This window comes from Ruditapes philippinarum, unplaced genomic scaffold, assembly GCF_026571515.1.
Source record: "Ruditapes philippinarum isolate M1 unplaced genomic scaffold, ASM2657151v2 ctg2483_1_1_1_1, whole genome shotgun sequence".
In the NCBI taxonomy this organism is placed as follows: domain Eukaryota; kingdom Metazoa; phylum Mollusca; class Bivalvia; order Venerida; family Veneridae; genus Ruditapes; species Ruditapes philippinarum.
Window position 1 is genome coordinate 457,741 of NW_026865080.1, and position 20,524 is coordinate 478,264.

Consider the following 20,524-nt stretch of genomic DNA (forward strand, 5'->3'; position numbering starts at 1 on the left):
TATAACATAAACACGGTGCTTTTTATATTTTTTACCCATTTAATTAGTCCCATCGATTTCAACAAAACATGAAACTGAAACTAGATTGAAAATGGCCGAAGGCGGAAGATGTGTCCCAAAACTCAAGGTAAACTTCTTATAAAAACTTCTTGTATAATTTTCTGTTATCACGATATTAAGTTCTCTCTTTCGGTATGTCAGATTATAAGATAAAATATCACATTAACCACTGTTGCCGGTTCTTATTGAAACTTTTTTTTCTCAACATTTTGTCATCATTGACATTTTCTATTAGATCTATACAGTACAGATGTGAATTTGTTCTTTCATATTTTATGTATTTTGTTTTATAAATCAAATTTTCATATAATTTAAGTACTATAAAATTTCATAATCTTGAACAGTAGATTGCATTTTTATTTCATCATAATTGTGGAATGTATTTTTTCAGACTCATTCAATCCTCCATGATTACACGGTTGAATGGAGCCAGAAACTTGGTACAGGCATAAGTGGACCAGTCCGGTTTGTGTCTTGTTATATAAACTTTCCTTTCTAAATTTGTTTAATTCTAATATGAAAAAGGCAAACCTCAATGCGAGCTCAATTTTCTTTTACCGTAAGATAGTTTAAAATAATCGTTCATTTTTATTTTACATTTTCTGTTTTAAAATTGTCATACTGTATTTTATACACTGCTTCTGTTTATTCTGGTTCCCCCTTTCTATTATGCTTCCTATATACCGTAATAATTCTATTTAGCGCCCATCCTCTAATAGACGCCCACCCCCCATAATTTAGACAAAAAATGGCCATTTTTCAGTCCAAAGTTGAAAAATTAACTGCCCCTCAGGGCTGCAGATAACATGCGTATTTACGTTATTACCCAATTAAAATGTCTTAAAACCCAATAGAAATAATAACTAAGGGTAAGAAAAAGTAAATGAATTCTTATTTATACAAACTACATTTGAACTGGTGCGTAATGACGAAAAGTATTACTTTACGCGTACATCAGGCAGATCATACTGTTTCAGACTGTTTTAACCTTTAAATTATATAAGGCAACTTGGAAATCTCCTAGGCCAATAAACCATAAAGCAAAGTAGTAAGTAGCTTTTTTATTACCGTACAAAACCTACAAATGTCTACAATGAAGGTCAAAAATTTTGGGTAAAATGCATGAACTTGTACTTTATAACCCAGATTGGTTAGAGGGGGTAGGGTAAAAAATACAGAAATAACTCAAAGAAAATAGAAAAAACCCAATACATCACAAAATAAGGGGTAATTACCCAATATACACAAAATGTTATCTGTAGCCCTGGCCCCTTTTAAACGCCCATCCCTCGATTTGAGTACAATTGAGCTTACCTTTACAATTCAAGTTTCCTTATTTCCGTTTTCACGTAGGAACGAACTTTCCTTTTTTGTCTTTTTTTCCGTAAAGTTTATATGTACACGGTATTTAAATGCCACCACCTTTTACAAAAGTTCCTTTTTATGATGAATGCGGTTCTCCAAGTATTTCGGCACTGATTTCTACAATAAGTCCATCTTTGAATAATTTTGTAAGAGGCTGACATAATCCTCCGGTATACATGGTATATGTCCAACAAGAGATCCATTATTTTTTACGATAATTGCGCTATCACTATGTTCATTTTCTGGTTCCAAATTACACTGAAGTATAGTTCCGACTGGGCATGTATATTTGTAAACGTGATATCCCTTAATAACAGATTTTATAGACACAAGCATAGGTGTTGCCATAATTCAATGTGTTTTGTGTATAAGATATATATACATGTATAAAAAATAACCATTCCGAGATGCCAAAACTCACGCGCCTATTTCATTACGTCAGCAAGGTCAACGTGCGTGGTTCAATGTATTGGGGCCCAACATGGGAGATTAGTTCTGATTAAAATTATTTTGAACAATAGACGATTGTCTTTTTATATCAAAATCCCGCATCAATCCCTTTAAGAACATATATGCTTGTGTCAGTAAAATCGGCCAGAACTATTCTTACTTTTTTTTAACAATTATATTGGCGGGTAAAAAATGCATAATGATCGGACTCGAAATATTCCATTGACTTTTTGAATTGTATAGAACATCCCAGATTACAGAGTTAATTGGTAACCTTACATAAATATTTCGTTGGGAAAAATCATAATATTTTTGCAGTAAAAATGCGTGAGGCTCATTTTTTATTCCCGTGCTCGGATACCGGACTCTACATGCACGGTATTAAAGTGCGGAAAAGAACAGACTTTAGCCGGTACGTTACGATACCAATCTCCACACAGTGATCTCCCCTTAATTCTTCTGCCAAGGGAGGTAATCACTGTGAGGAGTTTGTTACGATACCGAAATCGACTTTAGCGTTGTCTGCAATTATAAATCAACATCCGCTCTATCTTCGGATTCGATTTCTTCTTATAGTTATGAGGGGCGAGTGGATTTATAAAGCCTTGCTTAGAAAATTAGTTTGTCTTATGAAGATGCGTCTCCAATTAACGCCCATCCCCAACTTTCGAAACGTCTATGATTCTAATAAAAGCCCGGGCGCTAAATAGAATTATTACGGTAAGTGAGCAGGACACCAGTCTATGCTTCTGTTTTCAATCAGAGTACATCAGCTTTTATCGTTATTTTGTAATTAGAAAAGTTGCGATGTGTCCAATTCGGTTCTTGGGACGAAAGTTTTCAAAACCATCACTTAGCAGGTACTCGCGTAACCATAAAGCTCGCTTTGCGAGCAGGCCCTTCGGGCCAGCTCGTCAAGCTCGCTAATAATTGACTATAAGTTCTGCTATGAACAAGTATATTTTGAACTGTCTATGGTACAGTAAACAATTTTAATATCAAAGTCCTTAAGTAATAAGTTATGCGCAGATATACCACAGGAACTTGAAATTCTATAAAATAACTAATATTGAGTCAATTGTTAATATTGGCTATTTGGTAGAATTTTAAGTTCCTTTGGATATACATAGTAAAATAATTTAGCAATCTATGAGTTATGCAACAAAACTGACGGTTGCCTCTGTGCATCTGACAGTAACCTATCATTCAAAGTATAAAGTTAATAAAAACTTATTTTCAGTAGGGTTGGTAATGTGTGATTTTTGCTTATATGGTAATTATGCAGTACATTCCTCAGAATTTCCAATTGTTGGTACAGGCTGGGGAACAACCTTACAGACAACTGATTTTAAAACACCTGTTTTCAGTATAGTTAACATTTACAATGCATTTAATTGTTGGCCCTCCTCTAGATGCCTAAGTTAACATTAACAATGCATTTAATTGTTAGCCCTCCTCTAGATGCCTACATGCTGATAATAAATATTATTTAAAATGATGTTATGTACTCATTTTACAGTACACTGACACTATTAACTAAATGACCAAAAAAAATTGTTAAAATCAGTATAAAACCCAGAAAAAACAAATGAACAAGGTAATCTTGTTTTCATGGTTGCAAAACAAGTTCTTGCAACTTATTATTAAACATTTTCGAGTCTGCATTACTGTAGTCAGATGAAGAAACATGGTCATGACCCAATAAGGGCTCAAACCTATGATCCCTGGGTTGAGAGGCAGCACCTTAACCACTAGACAATCGCTCCCCTACAAGACTTGAGAAGTTTAAGTATACTAGTTGCCTAAACCATGGGGTAAAGCAGTGAAATCAGTAATCATGAATGTGGCATGAAATTGAGACTCTAAACTTAATATAAAAATGACATGTCACTATGGTAGAGACTCTTAGATTTGTTGGAATTTTGCCAGTCTTTGTACAGTGAGAAAAAAAGTTTTAATTTCATTTCAGACCATGTAAGAAGTTGAAGACTGGCAAAAGTTTTGCTCTGAAATGTTTACCAGATAATCCCAAGTCCCAGACGGAAGTGAATATACACTTCATGTGTAGTGGACATCCTAACGTTGTCAAAGTTCATGATGTTTATGCCAACGATCTACAGTTTCCAGGGGATAAACAAGCAAAGTATGTAATCAAATAGCCTTAGTTGGTTCTTTTTTCCCCTCAGCCTGCTTCAGCTGCATGATCATAAAAGGCGACTAGATGGGTTCAAATAACTGGAGTCTATGCATTTCTTACCTCAAGCAGGTGATGTGGTCTTGACCCCTTGTGTTGCTTTAAGTTTGTAACAGCCGAGGTTAGCTAAATTCATCTTTCCTGTTTGCGGCCCCATATGACTTAAATTGTGTTGGTTTGCCATAAAAATTAACAAACAATAGATAGTAGAATCAAAACTGTATTTTAACTGTATTATATCTCAACTTTGTAGACCTTTCTTGTTGATGGTGTTAGAAATGATGGAAGGAGGTGAATTATTTGACAGAATTAGTAAACAGAGACGTTTTACAGAGAGAAAAGCTGCACGGTATTTTAAGAAAGTAAGTTGACATATTGAAAATATAGATTTTTTAGCTCGACTTTTCTATGAAAAGGGGAGCTATCCTACTCGCCCCGGCGTCGGCGTCGGCGTTGGCGTCACACCTTGGTTAAGTTTTTCGTACCACCCCACTTTATTTCAGAAGTATTACAAGTATGGCTTTGAAACTTACCATACTTGTTCACCATCATAACCTCCATCTACAGACAAGAGTACATAACTCTGTCAAGGTTTTGACAGAATTATGGCCCTTTTTTTGACTTAGAAAAGTGTATTGAGCTTGGTTAAGTTTTTTTGTACCACCTCACTTTATTTCAAAACCATTGGAGGTATTGCTTTGAAACTGACCATACTTGTTTACCATTCACGACCTTCATCAACAGACAAGAGGACATAACTCTGTCAAGGTTTTTGACAGAATTATGCCCCTTTTTGACTTAGAAAATACATTGAATATGGGTAAAATCCACTTATTGCCTTAACCCTTTGAGATATTGCTTTGAAACTTTTAATGCTATTTCACATCATTACCCCCATCTGTACGCAAGAGAAGGTAACTCTGTCAAGGATTTGTTTTTAAAAATTAAGGCCTTTTATCGACTTAGAATCTTGGTTAAGTTTTTAGTACCAGTCCACTTTTTTGACTGAACTGTTTGAGATATTAATTTGAAAGTTGGAATACTTGTTTACAATCATGATTCCCAAACATGTCCAGGAGAAGGTATTCTGTCAAAGATTTTATTTGAATTATGGCCCTTAACTGTCAATGTTTTGTATTATAGGCAAGCACTAAAAAACTTAAAAAATCTAAAAAAAATTCATTCCTATCCACTTGTTCACTTTACCATAAATTATGTCATATAAACATTGCTGTAATATTCAAGGGTATCAAACAACTAGTTTTTTTTTTTTTCTTACCAGCCCTCTTTTGACTTAAACATTTCAAACTTTGCTGCAGTGTTCAAGGGTATCACACAATTCAGTAAAATAATTCTTCACTAAATATCTTAATGCTCATGGCCATTGTTCACTTTAAAAATACAGAGATTCTTGTATTGCCTTTTACTGCAAAAACTTTTTTTATTGGCAAGCAATAAAAAAGTCGAGCGCGCTGTCTTACGGACAGCTCTTGTTTATGTTTCCATGCAAATTCTGCTAGTAGCCAATGAAAAAATTTATTTTATATACAAATAAACATTTTAAAAAAAGCAATATATGATAAACATGTTAAAATATAAAAATGCTGTACTATAAAAATGATGATTGTTTGTCCTGAATCATCAAGACTGTAATAATTTGTACTTGAATATCCGCTAAACTAGATTCTATCCAATCATTTATTCTATTTAGATTGCTGAAGCAGTGAGGCATTGCCATAGTCTAAATATAGCACACAGGACTTTGAAGCCTGAAAATATATTACTGGCAGATAACACAGAGGTAATACTGAATCTGTTAAAAAAAATTGACTTAACAGCTCTACATGAAGCATAATAAACTCTTCACATGTTTTATATATATGATAACCTTTGTCCTAATTGAGTAAACTTCATTTGGTTTTTACTTTTGTGGGTTCAAAATCCTTCAGGGTCATTAGGAGTTTTTCATGTGAGGAATCTACCCAGCTAGCTTAAAAGAAGATTGATGCTTCTACTCCATGTACTCAGGTGCTTGCTAAGCTGCCTTGAATTATGCACAAAGGGGCACCTAATGTCCTCCTTCTCCCAGTGAAGCCAGTTTGACCTTTTAAATTTGTTTGTGTTTACTTAAAACCAAACAAACACCTGAAAAAAGTTTAAAAATTGGGTTCAGTCGGCATTGTTATTTGGATTTGAATATCAAAATTGTAGAATAGAGTAGCCATTAGTGTAGGGTCTGGTCAACAAGACTGCAATGTTGGTGAGACTGACCTTGCTCTGTGGTGTTGGCTTAGGTCTGGTATTTTCATCTCAGAACTTGAACCGCTAATATAACATCTTTCAGTTCTGATAGATTTAACACTTAGGCCATCCTTAAAAAAATGTTTGTTTGCAGTAACGCGACTGACTCACAAAATTTGCCCCTACTCAAATTTTTTTTTCATGGTCTGGATAAAAAAAAAATTTTTTTGAATCAAAAAATTATGTCTTGTGCTTTGTTTTCGTTCTTTAAAAGGTTAATAGAAGAAATAAAATGTAGGTCTTATTAAATTAGAATTCAGTTATCAATTTATCAATTGTTACCAGATTATCAAAGCATATATTGTCCAGCATTTTGAAATTCCATGTTTATTTGGGAGTACAGTTCAATAAATAAAAAAAAAAATCGACCTACCTACCCACCTTGAAAATTCTGGGTCGGGTTACTGCAAACAGGCATTTTTTTAAGGATGGCCTTACTGTACAAACTTTTTTTTTTTAAACCAGAGATTATCATAGATAAAGATATAATCGACCTAAGACCTGAAAGCTAGGCTTATTTACATTTTACAGGAAGCTGAATTAAAACTGTCAGATTTTGGGTTTGCAAAAGTAGATGATGGCAGTCTACAGACACCATACTTTACTCCATATTATGTGGCACCTCAGGTAAGTTATGTGTAATGTTTAAACATACAGTGTATATTTACGAAATATTTTTATGCATCTTAATTCATTGTACACTAGGCTCCTGTTGGATCAATATATAATTACAAGCTTGTAGGCCTTTAGTTATTTTTTTATCATAATGGAAAGTTGAATATATTTTTATTTTGTCTTACTTTTGGTTTTAGTCAAACTAGACTTAAGTAAGGGATCAAAGCTTAGACAATATGATCTGAGACATAAGTTATTGATTTATCATAATGAAAGGTTGAATATATTTATATTTTTGACAAGGTTTTAAAAGCACACCAGCATCAGTCTAGACTTAAACAAGGGATATAAGTTTAGACAAGTTTATCTAAACTTTAAGTTATTTATTTATCATAAAAGACAAGTTGAATTTTTTTGTCTAGGTTTTAGAAGCACATCGGCATCAATCTAGACTTTAGTAAGGGATCAAAGTTTAGACAAGTTTATCTGAGATTTAAGTAATATATTTATCATAAAAAAAGTTGAATATATTTATATTTTTGTCTAGGTTTTAAAAGCACACCAGCATCAATCTAGACTTAAATGAGTGATAAAAGTTTAGACAAGTTTATCTTAACTTTAAGTTATTTGTTTATCATAAATGACAAGTTGAATTTTTTTTGTCTAGGTTTTAGAAGCACATCGGCATCAATCTAGACTTAAGTAAGGGATAAAAGTTCAGACATGTTTATCTAAAATATAAGTCATTTATTTATCATGAAGAAAAGTTGAATAAATTTATATTTTTGTCAAGGTTTTAGAAGCCCACTGACATTAATCTAGACTTTAACAACGAATAAAAGTTCAGACAAGTTTATCTAAGCTTTAAGTTATTTATTTATCATAATGGCAAGCTGAATTTTGTTTCGTTTAGGTTTTAGAAGCACACAGGCATCAATCTCGACTTAAACGAGGAATCATACCTACCTCCAAACCATATACCTATGACAAGGTAACCTAACAACCTCCATATTATGATTAATGTTTGTTGAAAACTTCAGTGTTTTTCCCCTTTATAGCATAGGCTATTTATTGGCCTCTTCCCTGCTGGTAAAGTCTTTAACATCATGCAGTTTTTCCCTTAAAGTTAAGTCTTATTATAAATTTTTTTTCTTCCCCATTTACAAAAAAACAGTGTTATTTTCAAAAAAAAATCATGGGAAGGGTTCTTACTCTGTTAAAAAGTCCTGAGTGTTTTTTATTTACTTGATCACGTTTTACTTAAACAAAACAAATTCTACATGATTTATGTGAAAGTGTCAAAACGTTTAATTTAGAACATAATATATTGGGACAAACAAGTGGAGATTAGCCCAGCAGTGTCATTTTGTTAAGTCAGCAGCATAATTATGCTGCCACTTTGTATTTTGGATCGTTGTAAATGGGTATTTTGTTAGTCAGGTGTAATTAATAGAGATATAAACCAACTAGTGCAAGATTTTTAACAGACAAACCTTTGGTATAATTGGTCTTATTTTGGAAATTCATCAATGTGATTTCTATAATAGCAACATTAATATAATTATGATCTACACACCAGATGTATTGATCGATTGTCTATCTTGTCCTTTATTCCTTGTCCCATAATATTACATCTTACATTTAACAGTGTTTATATTAATTTACAGTTCTATATGAAAGTTTGTCAAAAGAACATATTTTTTAAGTACTTTATATTATTTATATAGAAAAAAGACACCAATAAAAAAAAAACATGCACATAATTTTTTTAACATCAAGTTTTAAAATCATATACTAATAATAAATATTTATTCCCTCTAGTCATGTGATATGTGGAGTTTAGGAGTTATATTATACATTATGCTTTGTGGATACCCTCCATTCTACTCGGAGACCCCCAGCAGACAGATCACCATGGAGATGAGACGGAAGATTCTGTCCGGAGAATTTGATTTTCCTGAAGATGAATGGTGTCATGTTTCAGATAACGCAAAACAACTTGTCAAAAGGTGAGCACATATCTTCTTGAAGTTAATTTATATCTTAAAAATTTAATTTATTTTATAAGTAATTTATTTCTTAAAATTTTGTTCATTTGATTTATTTAATTGATGATTCCTGTAAATCGGATTTAAAATTAGCATGGTGTGATTTTAGTGCAGATATTGGTAAATGTACATGTACATATTTTTAAAATTTCTAAAATTTTGCGATTGAGCATATAGATCTAGCCATTTTTAGTTTGTCAGTTTCAGAGAAATAGAAAAATTCCAGCTGTTATAAATGTTGCTTCGTCATTGTTGACATCGGTGTAGTGATGCAAAAACTTTAATGTAGCCTATTTTTCAAAGATTTCAAAAGTTATCATTATGAAATTAGAAATACTTGCTTGTCATGTCAGGTGCAGTTGTTAGACAAGAGGCATAATTCTGAAAGCAATTTTTTTAGTTATGTCCCTTTTTGACCTAGAATTTTTAACAGATGAATGTTTACACCCCATGCAGGGCTCTTTTCATACCATGTTACTTTTTTGCTGCTCCAAATAGTACATTCATTTATTTAACTAATGTCATAAATATTTGGCATATAAGCACTTTCTACGGAACTCAGTTTCGTAGGATTTTATGACGATTGTGTAAATGCTAGTGAGGCTAAAAATAGATGTTCCCACTTTGCTCAGTTGGATTTCATGATGATTGTGTAAATGCCATTAAGGCTAAAAATAGAATTTCACACTTCACTTCCTCTTGATATGTTATTACTTTACAAATTAACATACATGTATGTTACTAAATAACTGTTATTTGATTTATTCTCATATAATAGTTGTTTTGCATTATATTTATATTTCTTATAAAATATTTTAAGGTGAACACACAATCTTAAAAATCCTTTAAAAATGATGTCTATACTATAACATTATTAAAAAGCAAAATTCTAAAACAGACCTTGCAACTTTAGTTTCATTTCTGACACATAACTTGATAACCTTCGACATATGTATATTTCAGTTTACTACATGTAGATCCGACCCACCGACTGAATATAGATGATGTAATGATGTTGACCTGGCTTGAAGATGCTCCAGATAACGAACTTCATTCCCCAGCTATAATAGCAGATAAAGTATGATGTTTAACTGCTAAAGTAATAGCTTTTTTTTTCAAGTCAAAAGGTCAAATGTCAAGGTTTACACAGCGCTGTAATAACAAAATATAAATCTGGCTATTAAAATAAAATGCATTAATTTAGTATGCTTATAAAGTATAATTTAACTGTTTAAGTAATAGCTACTTTTTAGGTCAAAAGGTCAAATGTCAAGGTTACATAGCGCTGTAATAACAAAACATAAATCTGGCTATTAAATTAAAATGCATTAACTTGGTAAGTAGATGCACCTGGATGATTTCTACCTGTGATGCTAATTTATTAGTTAAAAAGGTCAAGGGTCAAGGTCACTTTGACCTGTAATAGGTTAAAAGTTAAATTTAATCTTCTCAGACACTATCAAATCTTTTCACACTTGTTCATTATCAAAATGTGAAGTGTGGTAATTCTGAATTATAGCCAGCAAAGTTATGTCCCTTTTTTACTTAGATTTCCATATTCACATTTTCTTGTTGTTGTTTTTTTTCCAGCAAAGTCTCGAGGATATTAACCTTGCTCATTCACAGCAATTGACAATATTACGCACAGAACAATGTCAACTTACACTTAAACCTCTTGATGAATCACATAATCCTATACTCAGGAAAAGGAAATACAGGTCAGTATTCTATTGATTTGAATTGCAAAAATTTCCTCAATCATAATGACTTTACTTGTTCTTTGCTTTACAAATTGTGATACATGTTATTATTATTTAAGAACAAATAACACAATTATTGAGCATTATTAATATATAAATAATTTGACAATTGATCAAACATCTACTAAATACTTGACATTTATCAATAATGCACAAACTGACTTGACTTGTAATCAAAATGACATAAAATGAGTTGGTACTCAAAAAAGTGACTTTACTGTTACTCATTGATACACATATTGTCATGAATGTTGATTGCTCAGTAAAAGTTAATTGAGCCGTGTCACGACAAATCCACCATAGTGCGTTTGCGACCAGCATGGAACCAGACCAGCCTGCGCATCCGCACAATCTGATCAGGATCCATGATGTTCGCTATCAGTTTCTCTACTTGTAATAGGGTTGGTAAGCAAACATCATGGATCCTGATCAGACTTCGCAGATGCGCAGGCTTTTCTGGATCCATGCTGGTCGCAAACGCACTATGTTGGTTTTGTCATGATGCAGCTCAATATATTATTATGTTTAAGGGAATGCAGCAATGATGAAAGTGAGAGCATAGTTAGAAAGGTAACGACATGTGAGATGACTATACAGTCTTTACGAAATATAATAGCATATTGTATACTACCTCCAAAAGGTACAGTACAAATATTTACAAAGCTTATTTAGGGTTCGTGGCCAAGTGGTGGAGGTTGTTGAGTTCAAACAACTTGCTCCTCACACCTGTGGGTTTTTTTTTATGTGAGGAAGCTATCCAGCTAGCTAACGGTATATCGGTGGTTCTACTCAGGTTCATGCCTCAAATAATGCATGGGAGGTTTTCCTACACCAATAAAGCTTGAAAGTTGCCTTATAACCTATACTGTGTTGGTGTGATGTAGAACCATATGATATAACAAAACAAAACAAAACATAAACTATTTGATATATGTGTATACAAAAATAAATATTAGCAACATTTTAGTATAGAAAATACACATACGGTAGTACAGGAAAAGCATGGTATTTTGAAATCTCAAAAAAGTAGATTCTTATTTAAATGTTTATTCCTAACCCTGCTTGATTTGTTATTTTGTATCCTGGGTTTGATCCCTGTATTCTTTGATATCAAAATTTTAAAGCTACATGACTCCTGATTAGCCAAAAAAATTATATAAATAATAAAAAAATAAAACCAGGATTTTGAAAAATGTACTAAAACTTCAGCAAAAGTAAAATGATTCTAATTTTCATATTGTGTGTGATTAATGACTAGTTTTTCAGTAGCTATAACAATATTTCTACTGCATTACTAACACAGTAGGGGCTATATTTGCATATTTTTACATCTTTTTGGTAATTTATGTGGGTTGCAAGTGCCATTGATAATGTGTAAATTGCTTCCTTTTTGGTTACTTCACAATATTATACCTTCAAATACATTTTGAAAAATTGTCATGAAAATTAGCATGAATCTTGAGGCGTGCTGCTTTAAGTTAAGTTTTGGTGCAAATGTAGACTGAAAGGTCCACACACTGACCTTTTACGCGCATATCATTAGCAAATGATTTAACAGCAAAGCAGTGTTCTTTTGTTAACAAACACCTTGTCGTAATCTGATAATTGAAATTGGGCAGGTTAGGGTCATGTAGGCATATATATTCATTTGACCTGGCTTTTTACTGATTGAATATGGTTTAATGTTGGATTTAAATCACTACAGTGTTGGAGCAGTACCTCTAGACGCATGCAGAAATCATGGTCACAAAGTAGAAAAATATTGTTTTTTCTGTAGATTCTTTTTTTATTCATAATCGTACATTCATGAATATGAAGAGTTGAATTAGACATCTTAAAGTGCATTTCAGTGACTGAAAATACAAGATATCAGCATTAAACCTCTCGAGCACCTTGGCCGGTATATACCTAAATACAGTATTTAGTATGGTGTGCCAACACTTTTTTTATTCTCGCTTTAATGTTTATATTAAGGTCAAAATACGCTGATAACATACTTTATATTAAATGTACTTTATAATTGCAATAATGTTTTATGTTTTTACAGTTGACGACGATGAGAGTGTTTTAAATGATCTAGTCACAAAAGCGGAAACATTTCAACATAATACTCACAACAGATTGGATACAATACTTCAGCAATGGGAATGGGATGGTAAGACTAGTCTAATGGCATAGTTACAATAATTTTGTTCTATAGTTTTACCAATGGGTACAGCGTCTCTGTCGGTTTCACAATTGGCAAAACATACACAAATTTAGAGTTGAGGTGTCAGAATTGCAGCAACCATTTGTCCCTGCTTGATTGTAAGAGGCAAATTATGGGTTCAACATTCTGGAGTCATTGCATCTCTTAGCTCCAGCAGGTGGTGTGGTTTACTTGTATTTGTCAATATTTCATTTTTTTCATTTTCCTTTGCTAAGTGGAAAATAGGTGTCAAAATGCCTAAACATAAAATAAATAAATTCTTTCCGGTACATCATATTGTTAGGTAAACGCATGTCAGGGACTCCCCCACATATTTAACAAATCCCCCACATTTTTCAGTTGAGTGGGGGACAATCCCCCATAATTTTGAAATTCTAGATGCAACACTATAAAATAACCTGGTCAAGATTGAGATTTTTTTATTTTTCTTTTACAGATATCATTCTAGCATGCTAATGTTATACTTATCTATTATAGGTGCAAAATTTGTGAAGAAGATTGACAAAGCTAAATTAGCACAGTTGTTAAGTGAACTTGTTCAAGACTTAAACCGAGGACCGCTAGTTAAGCAGACCAGTATAGAAGTACAAAATGGTGCTACTGAACTCTGTAAAACATAGCAAGCATACTAATGTTATGTGTTTATGTATTTTTGATTGAATTTAACTGCTTATTCTATGTTCTATATTAATTAAGTTTTGGGGCATCCGAGTTATGTTCTCCTCTCCGCTGTGACTTTGAACACATCAGTGACTTAAAATTGTTTCATGTGAGGTAGCTATCAAGCTAGCTTACTGAATGTGGGGGGTTCTAATGAGGTGGCCTGTTCATGCCTGAAATAATTCAGGGAAGGGCACCTGAGGTCTTCCTCCACAAATAAAGCTGGAAATTCTTAAGATGACCTCTACTGCGTTGGTGCAACAGTAAACCCAGCAAAAAGAATAATTGAATTGGCAAGGTTGTTACAATTTTTGTTATGATACAGCGAATTTGTAATGTTAATTTTCATTTGACAGTTTTGACAAAGTCAGGCATGTTATTATTATTATTGTTTATAGAAAAAAAATCAGCTGACTTTTCTGGAAAATATATTCGCTTTTTTTGGATAACAAATGAAATTACAAACACTTTTTAGCTAATGGTTTACTAGTGCTGACTATATAAACAAAACTTTGTAAATAAACATACACAAGTACATGAATAATGGAAACTCAGTGGTGGTACTTTTAGCTTATCTGTTTCAAAGATAAGGTTGACCTATTAATATCGCTGCATCATTTATGTTGTCATCATGGTTGCCTCCATTCAAAAACAATAACGTACATGTAGACCATTTTTCAAAAAATTTAAAGTTCATTATGAAACTTGGAATACGTGCTTTCTTGTCATGGTGCAGTTGTTAGACAAGGGGTTTAATTCTGAATACTATTTTTGTGCCCCCACGTTAGTGGCGGGCATTTAGATTTACCCTTGTCCGTCTGTCCGTCCTTCCGTCCGTCCGTCCGTCTGTTCACTTTTGTGTCGCACGTAACTCAAAAAGTATTTGACCTACAGTCATGAAACTTTACAGGAATGTTGATCAGCATGTGTAGTTGTGCACCTGGGTATTTTCGTCTGGATATTTTTAGTATTTTCAGAGTTATTGCCCTTGACTTAGTAAAATTTTGCAATTTTCAACTTGTGTCGCACGTAACTCAAAAAGTATTTGACCTACAGTCATGAAACTTTACAGGAATGTTGATCAGCATGTGTAGTTGTGCACCTGGGTATTTTCGTCTGGATATTTTTAGTATTTTCAGAGTTATTGCCCTTGACTTAGTAAAATTTTGCAATTTTCAACTTGTGTCGCACATAACTCAAAAAGTATTTGACCTAGAGTCATGAAACTTTACAGGAATGTTGATCAGCATTGTAGTTGTGCACCTGGGTATTTTCGTCTGGATATTTTTAGTATTTTCAGAGTTATTGCCCTTGACTTAGTAAAATTTGTAATTTTCAACTTGTGTCGCACATAACTCAAAAAGTATTTGACCTAGAGTCATGAAACTTTACAGGAATGTTGATCAGCATGTGTAGTTGTGCACCTGGGTATTTTCGTCTGGATATTTTTAGTATTTTCAGAGTTATTGCCCTTGACTGAGTAAAATTTGGCAATTTTCAACATGTGTCGCACGTAACTCAAAAAGTATTTGACCTAGAGTCATGTTACTTTACAGGAATATTGATCAGCATGTGCAGTTGTGCACCAGGTATTTTCGTCTGGATTTATTTAGTATTTTTAGAGTTATTGCCCTTCACTTAGAAAATTTTTGCAATTTTCAACTTGTGTTGCAAGTTTCTCAAAAAGGATTTGACATAGTCATTAAACCTTATGGGCAGGTTGCTCAGCATATTTTAGATTTGCACCTGGGGTTTCGCTTGTGGATTTATCCAGTATTTGTAGAGTTATTTCCCTTGACTTAGTAAAAAGATTGACAGAACAGTGGCGCGGTGGGGGCACCCGTGTCCTATGGACACATTTCTAGTTTTGGAGTAATTCCCCTATTTATCTTAAAAAATGTATCAAAAAGCATTGACACCGCATGCAGTGCTTCTTTTTTCATTCCATGTTACAGTTTTGCTTAGAATTTTTGTCAAATTTGCTTATTGCTTATTGGTAGTTGTTGCTTTTAACAAACATGTGGTTTTCGTTTTTACACTTTTACAGGCTATTTGATAGACCTGGTACATGTACATATACAATATGATTCTGTGATATATTCTAATCAGTATGAGTGTAGAATGTAAAAATGAGATGAATATTTAGTCAGCTAATAGTTTGTCAGATGTGCAGGCCTGGCCGCTGGCATGGCTCTATACTGGTGGCAAAGGTGATCACTTTCAAATCCAACAGGATGAGAGTGAATATTGGTCAGCAAACAATGTTTTTTGTATTGCTTTACAATTTATCTGTCCCTTTATATGTGATTTATCTATGTAAGTTTAATATTTATTTCAACATTGAGTCAATGTTAATACTAAAGTTGTATATTGTTCAATTAGATATAACTAGTGAGCCTTCTACACCAATATTCATTATATGAGCCGCGCCATGACAAAACCAACATAATGCGTTTGCGACCAGCATGGATCCAGTTGTTAGACAAGGGGTTTACTTCTGAAAACTATTTTTTTTTAAATTATCAAAAAGCGCAGTCTGACCAGGATCCATGCTGTTCGCTTACAAACTCTATTACAAATAGAGAAACTGATAGCGAACAGCATAGATCCTGATCAGACTGTGCGGATGCGCAAGCTGGTCTGGATCCATTCTGGTCGCAAACCCATTATGTTGGTTTTGTCATGATGCGGCTCATTTGTCTTGTATGGATGCTCAACCCAAACATTTTTTTATGATAATCAAGACAATGTATGGAAGCTATCTATTTTTATACGTGAATAAACGATAAAGGAGTCAACATTTTATGTTTTTATTGCCCTACTGGACAGTTTCATGTTTTCAACAATCATCAGGTACAAATGATGTTGGTTAAGTTAGGAAGAATGCAGTCCAGTAATGCAATACACACATAAATTGTTGATGTTTTTATTGATTTTTATACTGGCACTGGTCTGCCATAGAGCACTCTATGGTTCTTGCTTCCACTTGTTTTTGTTACTATTTTTATACATTATATAAATACTTTGTATATTAGTTTGGGGCATAAATCTATTTTTAATAGGTTGATATTTATTTCATAATGGAATGATTATGTATTTTCCTATTCATCCATGTAATGTGTTCTATTGAACAAATATAACCATTAAACTCAATATTGTAGGACATAATTAATGGCAGTTTAAATAAGCTGAAAGAGAAAAAAATAATATGTTTTTTTTTAAAGTAATGCATTTTGTATAAATTATTGAAATACTGTCTAGACTTAACTAGATTTGAATTATGGTTGAAAAAATAACAACAACAAAAGCTTAAAGCAATTAAAGAAATATAATAATGAGTTTAAATCAATAAAAAATAATCACATTTAAACATAAGTTTATCAGCTGGCAAACTTCTATTACCAATCACATTTCTTCATTTCATAGTTGTTAGTTACCATATCCAGAAAAACACAAGGGTACACAATGCATACTTCTGAACTGACCTTGTATGAATGTAAAGTTTGACAAGTTAAAAAAAAGTGGAGCTAACCAACTAAGATGTTTGTCAGTTTAAAGCTGCACGCCTCCAGAAGAGCCAAAATATTTCAAGAAATTCAATCTTTAGAAAAATGTATTAAGATCTTAAGAAAAGTAAAAAGATTCAATATTTAACTATTATCACATAAACCGCGACGCAGGAGTGTAATAAAGCCATTTAATAAAAACGATATTACACTAGACAATATTACACTAGAGTAATAACACTTTGACGTAACGTCATTTGCGCTATAAACATAGCGTTAAAGCGCGCTAATGTTAGCGTTACACTATAGGCGCGTCAAATAGAAATGACTCTTGTTAACAGTTTACCGTTCTTATTTTATATATGTGATAAATAGAATATTATATTCGTGTAGATTCAATACTAAATTTATTGAACTCGTTGAATAAAACAATATTATGCTCGCCAGAGGCTCGCATAATATGATTTTATTCAACTCGTTCAATAAATTTAGTATTAAACCTACACTCATTCAATATCCTCTACATTAATTACATGTTATGTACGATTAATGACTGATTTTGCAGTATCAATCACTATAATTCTACTGTGTTACTAATGCAGTAAGAGGTATTTATGTATATTTTGACCTCTTTTTGGTAATTTACGCGGATCGTATGTGTAAATTACTTTATTTGTTTACTTCGCAACATTTTACTTTTAAATTTTACTTAAATACACTTTCATGAAAGTTAGCATGCTGCTTTAACACGTTGGTTAAAAAAATTTTTTATATTAATTTCATGTTCAACTTCATTAATAAAAAATCACAGAAGATTTGACACTTCCCTCATAACTTCTGTTCACTGTCCAAGGCACATAACTCATGGACTGAATTATTGCTCTTTGATCACTAAGAAATTTCCCTTGGGAAATTGCATGCAAGATCAATGTTCAACTTTTGAAGATATTTGCTTGAAAGATCACACATGACTTTTGGATTATTTCATAAAATATATTTTCAAGAACTGCAACTCTGGCATTGATTTAACTGAAATACACCAGCTTCAGAAAATGCCATATTTAAATTTTGGCATGCAAGATTAATATCTGTAAACATTTAAGATATTTACGATATTTTCTTCACATAAATAATGATAATTTATTATGTTTTTGTGATCATGATTGAAGAGAGACATGTAAGGCCCGTAACTCTTGCATGGTTTCTGACTAAATAAAAGTCCTTTGTGATTTTGTAAAATTGTGTTGTGGATTTTTGAATGAAGTTTTCCCCTATGTGAACTTAATTCATTACCCAGGCTTTTTGGGGTTTTTTTTATAGTCCACTTAGTATACTAGAATGCATTGTCTCACTGAAAGCTTTTGTTTCTTAAATGGTATAAAGCTCTATCTTCATCAATAGAAAAATTTTACAGGTACAATAATGTTATGGTCAGTTCACAAAAGAATTGTAACTTAGAAATTCTCTGTTTTTAATACCCTTGAATATTGTACGTAAACAGAATATATTATTACGGAACAAAATATTATTCAGCTATTTTGAGAAATGAGTTTGTGGATGAGGTATTTGATTTGAAGGCATTTTTTTCATGCCAGTATTTTGGAATTATGCTTTTTAAAATTCAAACAATAATTTTTTTCGGCAGGTGTATAGCTTTATAAATATAAACTTTAAAGTTTGAACAAGTTTTTGAGATATTCTTATCTTTCTCATAAAGGGGAATAAAATTCATTGATTTGAACAAACAGATTGTGGAATGAATTATGAACGTTTGTATGTTATGTTGAAATTGAGATGGTACACCATACTTAAGTGAAATTATATATATGTATATAATTATGCTTATAAAACAATTTTCAACATAGAAGAATTTGTAAAATATGTACTGCAAATATGTGTACATATTACATGTATATGTAATTATTAAAATATATGCATTCATGTCTTATTGAAAAAAATGACTTAGACTTTATAGAAAATAAAATTTTAATTACCTCCCTTTATTAACATGAAATGTTAAATTCGGTAATATCTTTATAAATAATGCTTTTTGGAACTTACAAAATTAATAAATCTTAATTTGAGCATCATATTTATGATATAAAACCATAAAACAAATTGTGTCACAGGATCTTTTAGAATGTTAGAATGTTCGTAATTATGTTTACAAGTACATGTGTACATGTTGTAGTTCATTTTCATGAGTCTATTGTGTAACAGATAGAATCAATTTTATTTCTACATGTTTACTTATTACTTTTATACATTTAGATATGAAATAAAGATATCTTGTGATAAAACACTGTGTTTGTGTTGTTGATTTATTTTTGTCGCTAATTTTTCTAGTCTGGAAATCTTCTTTAAACATAATTACCGATATTTAAGCTTGCCAGGGGACAGCGTGCTGAAATTGAGCTATTGTGATCACCCTGCTGGTAAAACGTTTTACTTAAACACCTAATCTTAAATAAATAGTCATGAAACTATACAGGAATTCAATTGGATGGTCCTCTATAAAAAATACTCAAATGCCTCCAGTCTGCTGAACATGATGGGGCAACCAAGCCTAAAAATAGAAAAAATCTTAACATCTGAAGCCGTGTTAAACCACATGGCAGTTTTTGATGAAACTTGAATGTGTGTATTCTGTGTTTAATGAGCGTCCATCCGCACATTAAATAAAAAAGCAGCGTTCGCCCGGACATGTCACCAGTCATGCCCTTAATGGGTTGATGTTGAAGCACAAAGTGGTGATAATTAAACGGTGTACGATAATGGCCAGCGCGTTTGCTGTGAGAACGAAAAGCGCAAAGCATGACAGTTCGAAGAAAGTGTGACAGTACGTACTGTCAGCATCATACTGTCGCGCATCAACATCGTACTGTCCTGCCACAATCGCACTGTCATATTGTCGCCATCGTAGTTGTAACTGCGGACCAGCGGTCGATGTCCTGTCTAAATAGTGAAAAATAGAATCCCCAAAGAAAGCCCAACACCGCAAAATTGTAAAATGTTACAGGCTCGGTTTGATTGAGCCTGTTCATGGACGGCACTGGAAAGTGCAAGTTACCGTCCACGCCCCCTAACACCGGCTTAAGCAGAATTCAACATTTTAACACAAAAATCGTGAAATTTTGAATTAAGAAACATCCGCAGATGTGATTATACGGCGGTTATCATGGAACCTTCAATGTGACACAGAATTGTCATTCCATGAAAAGGGAGTGGCCCAACAATGTAAACAGGGACGACGAGGAAAGTGTGCTAGAGTGCTTGAGCCCCTAACACAGATACATGTAGACGGCATGAAAGGCAGGCCTTTCGCTTGGCACCAACGACCCATTTTTGGGCTTCCT

The 20,524-nt window shown here is 32.8% G+C and overlaps 1 protein-coding gene across 2 annotated transcripts; it reads left to right on the plus strand.

The window, feature by feature from the left end:
* The first annotated feature begins 43 nt into the window (after window positions 1-43).
* LOC132727743 (MAP kinase-activated protein kinase 5-like) lies at window positions 44-19,466 on the plus strand. 2 transcript variants are annotated; one of them, XM_060713318.1, is made up of 14 exons: window positions 44-127; window positions 452-525; window positions 3,845-4,018; window positions 4,323-4,431; window positions 5,781-5,870; window positions 6,902-6,997; window positions 7,653-7,669; window positions 7,916-7,976; window positions 8,807-8,994; window positions 9,997-10,111; window positions 10,624-10,751; window positions 11,324-11,433; window positions 12,841-12,948; window positions 13,480-19,466. In XM_060713318.1, exons 1-14 carry the CDS (start codon window positions 92-94, stop codon window positions 13,620-13,622), a joined length of 1,449 nt encoding a protein of 482 aa, XP_060569301.1. In that variant the 5' UTR covers window positions 44-91; the 3' UTR covers window positions 13,623-19,466. The 2 variants fall into 2 exon arrangements, with proteins under 2 accessions (XP_060569301.1, XP_060569300.1); XM_060713317.1 differs by lacking the exon at window positions 7,653-7,669 and having other exon boundaries at window positions 7,899-7,976.
* Window positions 19,467-20,524: the final 1,058 nt, after the last annotated feature.